At 44.7% G+C, this 18,010-nt stretch overlaps 1 protein-coding gene across 4 annotated transcripts in view; it reads left to right on the top strand.

Moving 5' to 3' along the window:
- MID2 (midline 2) overlaps positions 1-18,010 on the top strand; it is a 231,955-nt gene that overhangs the window by 41,166 nt on the left and 172,779 nt on the right. For all 4 annotated transcript variants that reach the window (XM_058196559.1, XM_058196562.1, XM_058196560.1 and 1 more), the window contains exon 2: positions 15,912-16,633. In XM_058196559.1, the coding sequence (XP_058052542.1) occupies positions 15,968-16,633 (666 nt within the window). In that variant the 5' untranslated portion in view covers positions 15,912-15,967. The remainder of the gene's footprint in view (positions 1-15,911; positions 16,634-18,010) is intronic.

The following is an 18,010-nucleotide window of genomic DNA, read 5'->3' on the forward strand; positions in this document are numbered from 1 at the left end:
CACAATTCAGTCTTGAACAAACTTATTTTATTCAAACAGCTGAGAATTAATTTATTCTCAGCTTAATCCAAAACAAATTCTTTATTCATAGTCCTTTGGCCTTATCACGAATCTTTGTTGTCTTTGGAAATTGCCAAAGGCTTTTCTTGGTAAAAGACCCCACAAAGTTCAAGAGACGGTGACAAGAAGCAATGGAATCAATGTTGCTTTTCCACAAAGAACCCAATGGCTTTTTGCTGCTCTTTTAAACCTTATGGGAGTGACCAATCATCTTCTCACCTTACTCCCGAGTTGTTTTTTTTGCTTCAGCTGCTCTTGCCTTATGGCAGATCTTCTCATGCGTGCACTAGGAACAGGCTCCTCCGGTTCCTCTGCCTCTCTGCTGTCCGCCTCTGGAGGCTCCGGAGTCCATGCGTCACTCCCAGATGGCCCTGGTTCCATCTCTGCCTCCGATGCAGAGCCCTTGTCTGGGCTTTCCCCTGACTCCAGGACTGGCCCATCATCCTCCCCAGCCTCCTCACTGTCCAGCTCTGCTGCCAGGTCTGCAGGCTGCTGGCGGACCACAACAATATGCAGCTCATTTGTTGAACCCACGGGTTAGGCTGCCACAGAAATGTGGGAGAATTTATTGGAACTCAGATCAGAATATACTGCAGTTCCCCAATCAATAGGCAAGCTGGAACACAGCTATCCTGTTACGGCAAGTCTCCAAAGCAAGAAGTGTGCATACACGAAAATTGTGCTTGTGAGTGAGAAGACCTATAAACATCATAAGAGAACGATAGTATATTTTAGAGCAGTGGTTCTCAACTGTGGCAACTTTAAACTGTGTGGGTTGCCCATTTTCTCTCCTTCTCCGATTCCTCTGCTGTAACTTTAAGACACTTTCCCCTCGTCAGGTTTCTGCCGCGGTTGATCTCTGGTGTGTCTTGCACATGTCCCAGCCTTGTAAGACTTGTTAAATATTTTATCATTTTGATATGCAGGGAATTAATTACTGTCAACAGAGCAGATTTTAATCTAATCAGCTATTCCGCACGCAGCATCCATGGCAGACATCAAAGTCAGCATCAAAGAGAGCTTGGAATGAAAGCACGCCCTGTGCTTCTTTCTACGCGGGGCACAGCCCTCTTCGCAAGGATACCTGCCCGATAGCTATCCTTTGGTGGGCCCTGCTTCCCTGCCCTTGCTCAACTCCTGGAGTTTTGAGAAGCCTTTCCAGGACTAATGGGGCTCACAAGACTTGGCAGGCTTGGTTTCTCCTTCTCCTTCTCTTTCTCCTTCTCTTCCTCCTCCTCCTCCTCCCCCCTCCTCTTCTTCCTCCTCCTCCTCCTTCTCCTTCTCCTTCTCCTTCTCCTCCTCCTCCTTCTCTTCTTCCTCCTCCTTGCCTTCTCCTTCTCTTCTTCCTCCTCCTTCTCCTTCTCCTTCTCCTTCTGCTTCTTCTCCTTCTCTTCCTCCTCCTCTCCTCCTTCTCCTCCTCCTCCTCCTCTCCTCCTCCTCCTTCTTCTCCTCCTCCTCCTCCTCCCCTCCTCCTTCTTCTCCTTTTCTTTCTCCTTCTCCTCCTCCTCCCCTCCTCCCCTCCCCTCCCCTCCTCCTCCTTCTTCTCCTTTTCTTTCTCCTTTCCTCCTCTTCCTCCCCTCCCCTCCCCTCCCCTCCCCTCCTTCTCCTTTTCTTTCTCCTTTCCTCCTCTTCCTCCCCTCCCCTCCCCTCCTCCCCTCCTCCCCTCCTCCTTCTCCTTCTCCTCTCTCCTCCCTGTCCCCTTCCCCCTCCTCCTCCCTTTCAACTGTGCTTGATTCTTAGACTGGACAAGTCCCTATAGTTTTCTTAGCAAAAGTTTTCCAGAAATGGTTTGCTTTTTTCCCTCTTTCCTAGGGCTGAGAGAAAGTAACTGGCCCAAAGTCACCCAGCTGGTTTTATAACTAGACTAGAACTATCAGCCTCCCAGTTTCTAGCCCGATTCCTTAAACACAATACTAACTGGCTCTCTACTTTGTTCTTAGCGTTTTTTTTAAAAAATGCAGGTAAACTCTGGTAGATTATTATTACCTTATAACTAAATTTGGCATTTAGATATCTGGAGGGGGGGGGGGAAACTGAATTATTTGAAGCACCACCTATATCGCACTATGCCCAGGTCTTAGCCTGTGAAATGATAATTATAGACTTGATTTCAAAATCCATTATATTGGAGAAGATTAAAGAGAGAACCTTCTCATCTACGGCTCCCTTCAGAAGGAATTCTTCCTCTCTGCATTATTTTTAAAACTGGAGTTTTTTCCCCTTCGTGCAGCTTGTGGTGGAGATAGCTCAAGGAGCTTTTGATTATTTTAGTAGTGTATATGGCAGTGAGGTTTACATTGTTCTCCCCCCCTCCCTGCCCCCGCCTTTCTAATCATTTAAATTGTTTTTTGTATGAACGTGTTGAGCTGTGTGATGGTTTTTTTTAGACTGCTGTTTTAGTGTTCCAGTTTTACTGGAACAAGATGTTTTAGTTTAGCTTTCTTTTTGTAAATGCCTGTAAGCTGCCTTGGCAGAATTATTCAGCTTCTTTCAAAGAGCGGGACATGAATACTCAAAATAAACAAATTATTGATCTTAACTAATTGCTCTTGAACTGCTGTACCCACCCGTAATTAAAAGGAAAACATTTCTGGGTTTAACCCCAAGTTCTCCCATTAATTGAACGTAGTCTATATTTTGCAATGTATTTGCAAAAGGGGAAGAAAAACAACAACCGCAGAATCTTATAAGATTGCCTTTGGTCCCTTAAATATCTCCCCCTTCCAATTAACAAAAATTTTTGATTGAAGACTGAATCAACCTTAAGCCGGTCAGGATTGAACTCTTGGTAGTGGGCAGAATTATTCTGCAATACTGCATTCTAACCACAGGGAGGGAGGGAGGGAGGGAGGGAGGGAAGGAAGGAAGGAAGGAAGGAAGGAAGGAAGGAAGGAAGGAAGGAAGGAAGGACAATAGTATTAGCAAAAGCCCTTAGACCTATCTTAGACTTAGAGGGTCTAAGAGTAAACCGCTTAGACAGCCCTCTCTAAGCAATTTACAGAGTCAGTCTCTTGCCCCCAACAATCTGGGTCCTCATGTTACAGACCTGGGAAGGATGGAAGGCTGAGTCAACCTTGAGCCAGTAAGAATCGAACTGCTGGCGGCTGTCAGTCAGCAGAATTAGCTTGCAATACTGCATTTTAACCACTTGTGCCACCACGGGTCTACTCCATAGCTGCCCAGAAACCCGTACAACTACAAATTCCGTCCAGCCTTTGTGGTTTTTGATGCTCTTGTTTGCATTTTCCCAAGCACTTGTTTGCATTTGTCAACAAGTTGAACAGTTGGGTCCTTGATCCTGTAGATTAGCAAGCTTAACAAGAGGGATTGTCAGGCCATTTGGTTAGATTGTTTACAATACTGTCGATGTTTTCCTGGCATCTGGTTTCAAGCTTTGGTGACCAGGGCAAATAAAGAGACAAGAATTAAATAAGGCATTACCCCTTACCCAAATAGAAGAGGGCTGTTCTCTTCTAATTGGTGGCACAAGTGGAAAAAAACAACTGGGACCAAATGGTGCTATCAGGGGTTAGAAGTTAAGATTTTGAAACAAGTCAACTAACCTCAGTTCTACTTAGCGGTTAGGTAACCTGAAACTCCCCTTTAAGCTAGTATTTGTATTGTTTTGCCTCCTACAACACGTGACAAGCCAATATCCTGTTTGGGCCTTTCTTGTTTATTCTGCATCTTTCCCCACCTACTTATGCAAACAAAATTGTGAGCTCACGCAAGATGGTTGGGTTTTATTTTATGTTACTTTGGAAGTCTCTAGATAGGGGAGGCGGTGGCTCCGTGGCTAAGACGCTGAGCTCGTCGATGGAAAGGTCGGCAGTTCAGCGGCTTGAATCGCTAGTGCCGTGCAACGGGGTGAGCTCCCATTACTTGTCCCAGTTTCTGCCAACCTAGCAGTTCGAAAGCATGTAAAAAAAATGCAAGTAGGAAAATAGGGACCACAGAAAATAGAACCACGGACCACATAGGGACCACGGACACAGCAAAGGTAACAGCGTTCCGTGTGCCTTTGGCATTGAGTCATGCTGGCCATATGACTATGGAGATGTCTTGGGACAGCGCTGGCTCACGAGTTTTGAATTGGAGATGAGCACTGCCCCCTAGAGTTGGGAACGACTAGCACATATGTGCGAGGGGAACCTTTACCTGTACCTTAGATAGAGGATTCCTTCCATTCATTATTTTATTTTTTTAAAAAACCAGCAACCTGCACATTGGAAAGGATGATGGTGGGAGGGCAAAGGTGATAGAACCTTCCTTCTCATCTCACAGTTTGCAAGTGAGAAAGACGCAAGAGCTTTCAGTCCACTTTTCAGGATGATGGACTGCAGCCCTGAGATCAGGTTTACAACTTCATCTTTGCTGGTGAGAAATTGGCCTTGCCCCTTGTCATCTTATGCCATCTCTTTCCTGTCAACCGAAGAAGATTTAGAATACCCTGGGCTTCTTGTGCAGGGTTAGGAAGAAAGAAGTATGTAAGTCAGGAAGGAAGGAGGCAGGAGCATTTGGCAGGTTCCCTGTCCATGACTGCTGGAAATTTGGTACGATTTTCTGCCAATTTGAGAACCTCACCCAAATCTCAACATGTCAGAGTGTGCACAGTGTGACTACTATTTTGAGACAATCCAGGACCAAAATACAGGAATCAGAGGTCTTGTCATTACAAACAGCAGTTTATATACAGACTTCTACATACAGACATCCACGTGGTTGGCACATACCAGGCAAGCAAGCAATCTTCAACTCTACACAGAGAGCTACAATGCAGATAGAACAGGATGAGAAGAGAGATACACGAGGAGAGAGAGAGAAAGACGCCCTCTAGTGGCCTCCCTTATATAGACAACTTCTTAAAGGGGCAATAACCCTGCTGACTCATCCTCAGTCTTAAAGGTGGTTGGTCAGCTTTAAGTCTTCATTACTGTGAAATAGAATAGAATAGAATTCTTGATTGGCCAAGTGTGATTGGACACACAAGGAATTTGCCTTTGGTGCATACGCTCTTGGAGTACATAAAAGAAAAGATACATTCATCAAGAATCATAAGGTATAACACTTAATGATAGTCATAGGGAAACAGTCAATATAAATCTTAAGGATACAGCAAGAAGGTTACAGTCGTACAGTCAAGTGGGAGGAGATGCATGATAGGAACGATGAGAAGATTAATAGTAATTCAGACTTAGTAACTAGTTTGACAGTGTTGAGGGAATTATTTGTTTAGCAGAGTGATGGCGTTTGGGGAAAAAACTGTTCAACACACCCACATAACCATGGCATGGATGACGTTTAGAACAGTTAAGCAGCAGAACGGATTGCCTTCAGAAGTTGGGGATGCTCCAACACCGGAGGTGTTTAAGAAGAGATTGGACCACCATTTGTCTGAAATAGTATAGGGCAGGGATGTCAAACTCGATTTCATTGAGGGCATCAGAGTTACGTTTTGATCTGGGGGTGTGTGGAGTGGGAGTGGCCAGCTTGCCGTCACTCGTGTCCGGAAGGGAGCGATGGTTGCCTGAGAGCTCTGCCAGAGAAAACGGGTTCCTGAGCTCCGTTTTCGGCTGCGACGTCCTCCTGCAACCCTCTGCCAGTGAAAACGGAGCTAGCGGCCCTCCCGAGCTCCGTTTTCACTGACAGAGGCACCGCAGGCCAGTCCTTCACTGTTTCCAGATCTGGCACCACGGGCCAGATCCAGCTTCCGGGCCTTGAGTTTGATACCCCTGATATAGAGGTCCCTGCTTGAAGAGGAGGTTGGATTAGAAGACCTCCAGGGTCCCTTCCAACTCTGTTCTTCTGCCATTACTGCAGCTCTTGGGTGCAAGATCCCGCACCCAAAAATAAAACTTAGCTTCCTCCATTTATTCATTAGGTCACCATTTTAATCTTTGGTGTCTGCAGCGAAGCCTGAGAAGACCTTCCCAAAAGGTTGGTGAATCCCAGATAGCAATGATAACTCAATGGAGTTCAGCTTGATGAAAGACAATTTTCAGTGTCTTACATAATGACTGTAGTTCGCAGGTGGAACGTATGCAGAAAATTTCATGTCAAGAAAAAAACGATTCGTTCCTTGTTCAAATATTTGTCGTTATTATATAATGGACGGAGCGTTACAGATTGTCCTTGACTTGCAAATATTTGTTTAGCAACCATTCAAAGTTACAATGGCATGGAAACGGTGTTACTAAGTTAACAACGGCAGTGATTAACATAAGAAAAGTGCCAATAGCAGTTGCAAAATGGGGCAGAAGCTCACTTGACACGTTTCTCACTTACCAACTCAGTTGTGGTCGTAGGTTGAGGACTATAGTGGTAAGGTTGCGATCTCACCAGCAACCTTCGCAGCAGCTCTCGGAGGCCAAATAATTAAACACCACAACAACCAGTAGTGAAATTGAAATTTTTTTTTACTACTGGTTCTGTGGGTGTGGCTTGGTGAGTGTGGCAGGGGAAGGATGCTGCAAAATCTCCATTCCCATCCCACTCCTGGGGGAAGGATATTGCAAAATCTCCATTCCCACCCCACTCCAGGGGAAGGATACTGCAAAATCTCCATTCCCACCCCATTCCAGGGGAAGGATACTGTAAAATCTCCATTCCCACCCCTTCCAGGGGAAGGATACTGTAAAATCTCCATTCCCACCCCACTCCGGGAAAAGGATACTGTAAAATCTCCATTCCCACCCCTTCCAGGGGAAGGATACTGCAAAATCTCCATTCCCACCCCACTCCAGGGGAAGGATACTGTAAAATCTCCATTCCCACCCCACTCCGGGAAAAGGATACTGTAAAATCTCCATTCCCACCCCCTCCAGGGGAAGGATATTGCAAAATCTCCATTCCCACCCCACTCTGGAGCCTGCCAGAGGTGGTATTTGCTGGTTCTCCGAACTGCTCAAAATTTCTGCTGCTGGTTCTCCGAACTGCTCAAAATTTCCACTACCGGTTCTCCAGTAGAGAACCTGTCCGAACCTGCTGGATTTTACCCCTGACAACAACAGCTGTAGAAGTAAAAACGATGCCCTTCCCTTCTCTACCACAATATTTCTCAACCTTAGCCACTTTAAAAACTTTTTAATAATTATGGGAGTTGAAGTCCACCCATCCTAAACTTGGCCAGGTTGAGATGGAAGAAATGAACTCTGCTGTCTCACGTTTTGCTGAGCCGTCCGTTTCCTTCCTCCGCTGAAGGCTTCGTTCACCGCCCTGGTTTACCCCTTGCCCCGAGTGCAAATCCTACTTCAATCTATTCATTATGACTTTGTGTCTCTGGTAGAGCAGGATGTATCATCCTGCCTCGCCGTGACAAATTGGAAGACGTTCCGTATTACACTTTTATTCGATCGATGGCCTCGGACTGTCTCTTGTTTTATTGTTTGCCTGGCTGGGTAGCACTTTGACGGGTCTGAGAACATGCCGTTAAGCTGCTGGGGGCTGGCACACGTTAACTTAAGACTCTTGTGACCCGGCTGGTGCAGGAATAAAATTGGATTTGCACATTTCAGAAGGAAAAGTCCCCCCACTCCTTATTCAATTCACCTGGACGGCTTTGGGAAGGCTCGTTATTTATGTGCTTCAGTCTTTCCTGATCTGGCTGTGGATGATGGGTATGCTGATCCATCTCCTCTATAGGGCCCAGCCAGTGGTGGGATTCAAATAATTTAACAACTGGTTGGCGTGGCCATGGTGGGCAGCATTTGGCCTCTTGCACCCACCTGGGAGCCCCCATTTTGGGCCTAGGAGGTCTCCCCGAAGCCTCCTGGGAGTGAAAACGGGCCACAGGGTGGCCACTGCACCCCCTGTGCCCCGTTTTGGTCCTTGTAGGCTTCCCTGCACTTGCCTGGGAGCCAAAATAGGGTGCATGGGGACTCCTGGAAGGGGCAGGGCAGGGAGGGGTGGGGCCAGCCAGAAATTTAACTACTGGTTCGCCCGAACCGGCCTGAGCCAGCTGAATCCCACCACTGGGCCCAGCTTGGAGAACAGGTGATGGGTATGGGCAAAGGCAGTTGGATTAAACCAGATCACAAAGACCCAGTTTGGTTAAATGATTAAGGCATCAGACTTGAAGCTAGGATAACTGGGAATTCTAGCCCTGCATTAAGCATTGTCAGGGGAAAAACCGAATCATGGGCATAGCTGCACTTAATAACAGTTGAACAGACAGCACACCACAAAACGTCTCACTTTAGGATTCAGGGGTTTATTATAATTTAAAGCAAACATAAAGCCTTTGCTACGAAGGCACTTACCTCACATTGCGATGAGGGCCAATAGAAAAGCTGGCTTGGGTGACTTTGCGACAATCACTAGGAAATGGTGAGTTCTAGATGAATCAAAAGTTGGAATTAAGATTGCCGGGAGAAATATCAACAACCTCAGATATGCAGATGATACCACTCTAATGGCAGAAAGTGAAGAGGAACTAAAGAGCCTCTTGATGCAGGTGAAGAAGGAGAGTGCAAAACCTGGCTTGAAACTCAACATTAAGAAAACTAAGATCATGGCATCCGGCCCTCTCAATTCATGGCAAATAGATGGAGAAGAAATGGAGGTAGTGACAGATTTTATTTTCCTGGGCTCCAAGAGCACCGCAGATGGGGACTGCAGCCAAGAAATTAAAAGACGCTTTGCCATAGGAAAGCTACGGCAAATCTAGACAGTATACTAAAGAGCAGAGACATCACCCTCCCAACAAAAGTGCGTATAGTCAAGTCTATGGTTTTCCCAGTTGCAATGGATAGTTGTGAAAGTTGGACCATAAGGAAGGCTGAGCGCCAAAGAATTGAGGCCTTTGAACTCTGGTGCTGGAGAAGACTCATGGGAGTCCCTTGGACTGCAAGGTGATCCAACCGGTCGGTCCTAGAGGAGATCAACCCTGACTGCTCCTTAGAAGGCCAGATCCTGAAGATGAAACTCAAATCCTTTGGCCACCTAATGAGAAGGAAGGACTTACTGGAGAAGAGCCAAATGCTGGGAATTTTTTTTTAAATTTGAATTTATATCCCGCCCTTCTCCGAAGACTCAGGGCAGCTTACATTGTGTAAGGCAATAGTCTCATCCATTTGTATGTTATATACAAAATCAACTTGTATTGCCCCCCCAACAATCTGGGTCCTCATTTTACCTACCTTATAAAGGATGGAAGGCTGAGTCAACCTTGGGCCTGGTAGGACTCCAACCTGCAGTAATTGTAATTGCAGGCAGCTGTGTTAATAACAGACTGCATTAGCCTGTTAAGCCACAAGAGGCCCACAAGAGGAAAGGTTGAGGGCAAAAGAAGAAGGGGACAGCAGAGAAGGAAGTGGCTGGATGGCATCACTGAAGCAGTCGGCGTGAGCTTAAATGGACTCCAGAGGATGGTAGAGGATAGGAAGGCCATTGGGTTGCGATGGGTCAGACACAACTTCGCAACTAACAACAACAACGAAGTTCTGCCTTATGCATGAAAACCAGCTGGGTGACTGTGGGCCAATCACCAGGAGACTGTGAGTTCTAATCCCACCTTAAACATGAAAGCTTAGCTAGGTAACTCTGGCCCAGCCCCTCTCTCTCAGCCCAACTCTCCTCACAGGGTTTTTGTGGGGAAAATAAGAGGAGGAAGTTCATCACCTTGAGTTATTTTTAAAAATAATAACGGCAGGATAAAACATCTAACAAAAGGGCCAATGCTGCCTCAGATGCTCAGTCTGTGGCCTTGGCTGCTGCCTGTCGAAAGCTGCCGCCAAACTGTAGCACTGAATATGGAAGAATAATTAACTACAGGATTAGCAATTGTATTGCCAAGTTCTGCTATTTAATTCAAATGGAATTCAATTAAATTCTGCCAAACTTTGAGTATACTTCTGCATCCTACTGTATGTATGAGCCCTTGCATGCTTTCTAGAAACTGGGTATACATCTTCTTTTAACAACCTCATAATCCCTTGAGGGGTGGAGCCTGGGCAACTGAATGGAGCTGAGTATTTACTGGCCAGATGCCCTTCCTGTCGCCGATGTGGAGTTTTGTTCAGCAGGTATATTCTTGTTGTGCCCAGAGAGAGAAATATCTGACTCTACCTAGGATCGAACTCACAGCCTCCTTTGTCTCCTTCTAGAAACTGGGTATAAGCCAGGAAAAAGTTGTCCTCTCTTGATTTAAAGTATCATTAGATGCGTTAATTCAAAACAAAGGGAAATGAAACAGGGAAGGCTCATCCTTTTGAATCTTATAGATCAGGAACAATTGTTAAGAAAAGAAAATTTGGTGGGAACTAGCAAGCTTGTCTTCTGTAGTAGGGAAGACTATCTGCTATTTAAAAAAAACAATCCCAAAACAGCCACTACTGAAACTAATACTAAAATTCATCCTAAAATTGGAAAGGGATTTAGAAATAACTCATAACTCTTCGCTGATAAGGTCTTAGCTGGCAGTGAAGTCTCCTTATAAGCATAGGATTACTTTCAGCATAAATTTAGTGTAAGCTGAGTGGTGTGGTGGCTTAGAACTGGAGCTCTCGCCTCACAATCAGGAGGCTATGAGTTCGATCTTAGGTAGAGGCAGATATTTCTCTCTCCAAGCATGGTGAGAATATATCTGCTGAATATAACTCCGCATTGGCGACAGGAAGGGCATCCGGCCAGTAAACACTCAGCTCCATTCAGTTTTTTTTTAATTTTGTCACACAGTATATATAAGCATAAGCATGAAATAACTATACAATATATAAGCATATATATAAGCATAAGTATGTAATAACTATATTAATTGGATATAGGAAACAATAGGACAGGAACAATAGGCACGCTTGTGCTCTTATACACACCCCTTACAGACCTCTTAGGAAGGGTGAGGTCAATAGTAGACAGTTTTTGGTTAAAGCTTTGGGGATTTTGGGAAGAGACCACAGAGTCAGGTAGTGTATTCCAAGCATTAACAACTCTGTTACTGAAATCATATTTTCTGCAATCAAGATTGGAGCGGTTAACATTAATCTTAAATCTATTGTGTGCTCGTGTATTGTTGCAATTGAAGCTGAAATAGTCTTCAACAGGAAGGACATTGTAATAGATGATTCTATGAGTTAAACTCAGGTCATGTCAAAGGCGGCAGAGTTCTAAGTTTTCTAAACCCAGGATTTCAAGTCTGGTGGCATAAGACTCTGCCCCGCAAGGGATTATGGGGTCATTAAATGGAGATGATGATGATGATAAACTTAGTGTTAACTCCATTTTGGAATAAGTTCCATGACTAGTGTAACTCATCAACATCTAGATGGAAATTAGCATTTGCTTCCTTGTTCTTTAGATCTTCCTCTGTACCATCATTGGAAGCTGCTGCAGATTGCTGTGTAAACTAGAGGACAGTAACAATGGAGTAGCGTGCATAATTCCACTGATAGCTCTTGTAGACTCTCAATGAACATGTACAAGTTGAATGCTTTATCAGAGTGTAAGATCTTTATGATGTGTTTGGTCTTGTTTGAAAGAGGGTGGATTGAGAACGCCAACATCTCTTGAGAAAATTAAGGCTTGATTTTAAAAACAGACTTCAATGGCCTTCCTCCTCAGGTGAAGCTGGCTCCAACCCTGTTGTCTTTCCATAAAAGCTCTTGAAACATGGTTTTGTCAACTGGGCCTGGAGATTCCATGGTAGAACGGAACTTGCTAGATAGTGACATGATGCCAATAGAAGAGAATTTTGTAGCTCAGCGATGAACTGTGGAGACCTTAGTGTTCTCTGAGCCTGATTGTTTACTTGCAGATGTTTCATGATCCAATTAGGAAGCATCCTCAGTGCCGAATATGTTACGTACCTGGGAATGAAACATCTGTAAGAAAACAACCAACCTCTGAGAACACCAAGGACTCCATGTTTACGTGAAGGTTGACTCAATGGACTCTCTATAATTTTTTTTGGGTCATTTTAAAATCTTTTAAACCTATTTTGGTTGCATTTTTAACGGGTTTTTAATATGTTTGGATTGCTTTATTGTGTACACATACACCCCCAGTGTCGCTACATGAGATGGGCAGCTATATAAATGGGATAAACATAGTAAATAACCTTTAGTTTATGTCAGGGTAGTGATTTAAGAGCTGTCCAGCTGCTATGATGTTGCTGTGATGTAATGATGGGAATGAGTCAGCAAGGTTTTTGGCTGTTATCCCTTTAAGAGCCTGTATAATAATAAGAGGCCCCATTGGGGCATCTCTATTGCGTCGTGTGTTCTTCCCTGCTGTAATTTACTGATTGTTTGACCTCTTGCCTATAGAACATGTATGTATAGTATATATTCCTTTGTAGATATTTCGTACAAACTTATGTTTGCTGTTATTGCTCCTGGGTTATCTCACATAGTGCGCACTCTGACAGTTTCCATAATCATTTTACTTAATTTTGTGAATGTGGTTCTTCAAAGAGGCCTTCTGCCCTGAAGTTTGTACAATCCTCTCCAGATCATCTCGACAAATTAAGAATCCGATGCTTTCCATCCGCTTTCGTAAGGCATAAATGTGAAATGCTACTTTTCAACAACAGTGTAACATGTCCCTTGTGTGATGGAGGAGTATAAAATTATATGTAGTGTAGAGAAATGGTAGAACCTATCATTACGCAATGAAAGTAAAAGATAGGCTGTTTAGGACTGATAAAAGAAAACACTATTTCATTAAACGCATGGTTCAATGGTAAATGCCGCTACATGACACATAGAGATGGCTATGGATGCTTTAGAAGATTAGAGAAATTATGGAGGATGAAATGAACAAGGGCTATCATGATGGCAACGCATTGTAACCTATGTCAAGTACTATATACTGTGAATAAACACGTGTCCAAATTGTGGGTTTCCTCCTTTGGCCAATTTGAAGCACGGTTACAAACTTGTTAGACCTTTGCTGTGATCAAACAGGTTCTTTTTATGGTAGGCATTGAACTTGGGCAGTTATGATCCACCACTGAGTTTCAACCTTAACTCCAATATAGGAATGAATGAACAGATTAGAATAGAATAGAATAGAATAGAATAGAATAGAATAGAATAGAATAGAATAGAATAGAATAGAATAGAATTCTTTATTGGCCAAGTGTGATTGGACACACAAGGAATTTGTCTTGGTGCATATGCTCTCAGTGTACATAAAAGAAAAGATACCTTCATCAAGGTACAACACTTACAACACTTAATGATAGTCATAGGGTACAAATTTAACACTTAATGATACAACACTTAATGATAGTCATAGGCTACAAATAAGCAATCAGGAAACAATATCGGTATAAGTCGTAAGGATACAAGCAACAAAGTTACAGTCATACAGTCATAAGTAGAAGGAGCTGGGTGGTGGGAACGATGAGAATATTAATAGTAGTGCAGATTTAGTAACTAGTTTGACAGTGTTGAGGGAATTATTTGTTTAGCAGAGTGATGGAGTTCATGAAAAAACTGTTCTTGTGTTCTTGAATAAGTGAGTGAGTACAATTCAGAACCTTTAAACACAAAAGCAGAGGTTTTAAAGCTCTCTGTGGGGTTTTTTTTAAATGCTTTGTACTGTTGTTATTGTCTCAAAATGTTATTCAGTTTTTTAATTGTAGATGTTCTGGATTGAAAGCTACCCAGAATCATTGAGCTTGAGATGGGAGGCTACCGAAAACAATCAATCAAAGGAATAAATGAAACATGCCCTTTTAGTGCTTGGACGGATGGGAGGTGATGATTCTTGAGCAGGGGTGTCAAACTCAAGGTCTGGGGGCTGGATCCGGCCCATGGGGTGCTTAGATCTGGCTCGCGAGGCTGCCCTGGAAACAGGGAAGGACCAGTCGGCGGTACCTATGCCAGCAAAAATGAGCTCAGGTGGGCCACAGGTGGCCCTCAGGAGCTCCGTTTTTGCTGGCAGAGGATTGCAGGAGGCTGTTGCAGCCGAAAACGGAGCTCTGGAGCAGAAGTGGGATTCACTTACCTTCCCTACCATTCGCAAATGTGAGTGCACGCGACCTCCTCTGCACATGTGCACGGCCTTCTGCGCATGGGCACTGCTTGCACATTACATCCGGATGGGTGGGCGGAGCCTCTCGCAGTCACTGCTACCGGTTCACCCGATCTGGAGAGAACCGGCTGAATCCCACCACTGCTCGGGAGCCTGTTTTCGCTGGCAGAGTGCTCGGGCCACCACAGGTGCCCCTGACACGGTTGACCTCAAATTGGCCACACACACACACACACACACGCCAAGGTCAGACACAACTCTGATGCAACCCTTAATGAAATCAAGTTTGACACCACTGTTCTTGAGTACGTGGGGGGAAAAACTCACTGATTTCAAGTTGAGGTGGGCAGTTGGTGGACTTCCATAAACTCATATCAAGGCTTAGACTCGTGGTGGAGAAGGTCAGATTGAAAGGCAGTCTGGGAGCAGTCTCTCATCCAACTCTTTTCAGGGAAGTTGCAGAATTCCAAATGCTGCTTTGGACCAGGGGTCTCCAACTTTGGTCACTTTAAGATTTGCGGACTTCAACTCCCAGAGTTCCTCAGCCAGCTTTGCTGTGGAAATCTGGGAGTTAAAGTCCACAAGTCTTAAAGGGACCACGGTTGGGGACCCCTGCTTTGGACTGCCCTTCTACCCTGGAGAGTAGGTGGGAAATGCCTGGCTTTAAACATGTTCCTTGGCTGAATTGGCAAAATTGACTACTTTGATTACAGAAAAGAACATTTTATTTTATTTATTATTTTATTTAATTCTTTATTTCGCCAAGCATGCATTTTATGACAGATACAAGTGTAAACATAATTATAAATCTATAAAAAGGATATGAATAAAAGAAAACATTAAGAGATATCAGATTGCCTTTGAATGATTAGGATGTATTTATCTCTGATTTGTATGGGGGAAGTTAGGATTTGAGAAGAAGGGGAGGATCATAATTTGTGTTAGGGAAAATTTAGCGTATGATTGGGTTTTTTTTGAACTATACCTTGTGTTTGCTCTGGGAAGTCGGGGAGGGAGGGGTTGTTTTGGAGGGAGGGGGAAGGGGACGGAGGGGGGGGAGGGGGGGAAAAGGGGTGTGAAAATTTTTGTAAAATCTTTTTCAATAAAAAAAAAAGAAAACGTTAGGACAGGGATGGTAGGCATGCTGGTGTGCTTATGCATGCCCCTTACAGACCTTTTAGGAAATGACTGGTTCATATTATCATGAAAAAGCCAAAAGTTGTGAATTGATGTCAATGCCTTATTTTACTGCAACAGAGACAGTTGAAAGTCAATATTTCTTTTTTTCTTTTTTTCCCCTATCCTTCCTCCCTTCCCGTCACCCTTTTCTTCCCCAACTGCTTTTCTTTTTAATTAGTTTTTTATTTTTAAATACACATCGATATCAATACATGAACAGTGTGGCCCCTGGGTATAATTCATTTTGATACAAACATCAATCATCATTATCATCATCATTGTTATATTAGTCAAACTTCTAGAATCCTAGTATTAATATACATGCTTTTTTAAAGTAGTTATTCAATATTTCAACAGTCCATTTTAATGCCAATAATGTTGTAAGCATACATCGTAATACCATCTTCTCCCCACCTCTAATTTTCGGCTTTTCTATTTACTTTTCTATTTTGTATTTTACAATATACAATAGAATAGAATTTTTTATTGGCCAAGTGTGATTGGACACACAAGGAATTTGTCTTGGTGCATACGCTCTCAGTGTTCATAAAAGAAAAGGTACATTTATCAAGGTACAACACTTACAACATTTAATGATAGTCATAGGGTACAAAAAAAATATTGTGCATTTCAATAAAGTGTTAAACTATTAAAAAAACCATGTTCCTTTCTCTCCATGCCCCCATTTTCTTTTGCAGATGACTGACCTGCCTCCATCGTTTTTAACACTGAAGCCAGATTGTTTTAACTAAAGATGGAAACATTGGAGTCGGAACTGACTTGCCCAATTTGCTTAGAGTTGTTCGAAGACCCCCTCCTCCTGCCGTGCGCTCACAGCCTGTGCTTCAGCTGCGCCCACCGCATCTTGGTTTCCAGCTGTTCCTCTGGAGAGAACCTCGAACCCATCACTGCCTTCCAGTGCCCCACCTGCCGCTATGTTATATCCCTTAACCATCGGGGCCTAGAAGGCCTTAAGCGGAATGTGACCTTGCAAAATATCATTGACCGATTCCAGAAGGCCTCTCTGAGCGGACCGAGTTCCCCCAGTGAGAACTACCGTGAGCGATCATATCACCGCAGCCCGACCATGTCGACAGTGGTGGACCGGATAGCTTGCCAGTTCTGCGAGCAGGACCCTCCCCGCGACGCCATCAAGACCTGCATTACTTGCGAGGTGTCCTACTGTGACCGCTGCCTGCGGGCCACCCACCCCAACAAGAAGCCATTCACCAGCCACCGGTTGGTGGAGCCTGTGTCGGACACTCACTTCCGGGGGCTGATGTGCCTTGAGCACGAGAATGAGAAGGTGAACATGTACTGTGTGGCTGATGACCAGCTCATCTGTGCCTTATGCAAACTGGTGGGGCGGCACCGGGATCACCAAGTGGCATCCCTGAGTGATCGGTTTGAGAAGCTGAAGGTAAGTAGAGGGAGGCAGGTGAAACAGGGGTGGGTGCCATGTTAAAAATTGAGATCAGGGGTGGTGTTGTGTCCCCCTCCCCCTCTGACGACCGAGTCTAGGGAGTCCGTATCAACCGTGGCCACGAAACCTCTGCAGCTTTGCCAAATTCCTTTCAGATTTCTCAGGGCAGGCAGGAATCCAAGTTATGACTTCAGCAAACGAAAGGAGACTTTGCTTGACTCAAAGTTGCTTGACTCAAGCTGATCCTTTATATAGGCTGTGGGGTGTGGCTCCATGACTCAGCACTTATCCAGGCCTGCCCCTCCCTTCCTTCTGCTGACGTCGCCTCTCAGATCTCCGGAAGCGGGGATCCGTCCACTGTGAATTCCCTTCCTCTGGATCTGCTGCTGGTAATTCTAGCACGTGGCTGGCTCCCTGCTCACACGCTGTAGGAGTGAGGTTTGTTTGTTCATTCCTGACATTCTGTCCAGGCATGGGGCCAAGGCTGGGGGCTGGAGGCATGCCAGGCCGTTCCTCCTCATTATCAGACTCTGGATCTGATAGCAGGCCCGGGAGGCTACAGGAGGGGCCTGGCTGAGGAGAGGAGGGAGGGCAAGGCACAACAGGTGGTATTCACTTACCTATGCTACCGGTTCGCAAGTGCGAGCACGCACAGGACCTTCCACACATGCGCAGAGCGTCAGAAATGGGGCGCGATGACATCCCACCGCTACCAGTTCGCCCAAACCGGATATAACCGACTGAATACCACCACTGATCCAGATCATATTTTTTGGGTAACCAGGTAGAATTTGGATCTATAGTCCAGCCTCAGTTTTGAAAGTGGCAGGAGAATGGACGTGATTTGGATGGAATCATCATAATACATCTCCTTTCATCCTCTCTGTCTTTTTTGAGGAGGGGGTTTAAATCAACACTCTTACTTGAAGGGATTTGTGTGTGTGGGGTGTGTGTGGCAGGGGACATAGTTAACAATCCTGTGATTTTGTCCCAGAGTAACCGGGATACAGGATGAATGGGGATTAACAAAACCAGAACTGTAGTTTTTAGAGAAATGCTGTGCTTTGGATTCCAAGGGAAGAAGATGCTTGAGAACACAAGAGTTCCGTGCTTTTGTTGACTCTTTAAAGCAGCTGCATCTTGTTCTTTCTTCAACAACCGCAGATCCGTTCTGCAACAAGACACATTTGGTGTAAGTCAGGTCCAGAAGGTAACTATGCACGGTTACTCATGCTCTTGTCACTTCCCGTTTGGATTATTGCAATGCTCTCTACATGGGGCTGCAGCTTTGAAGCTGCAGCCTTGAAGTACACCCGGAGGCTGCAGCTAGTCCAGAATGCAGCTGCGCGGGTAATAGTGGGAGCAACTCATTGC

This window comes from Ahaetulla prasina, chromosome 11, assembly GCF_028640845.1.
Source record: "Ahaetulla prasina isolate Xishuangbanna chromosome 11, ASM2864084v1, whole genome shotgun sequence".
Taxonomy (NCBI): Eukaryota; Metazoa; Chordata; class Lepidosauria; order Squamata; family Colubridae; genus Ahaetulla; species Ahaetulla prasina.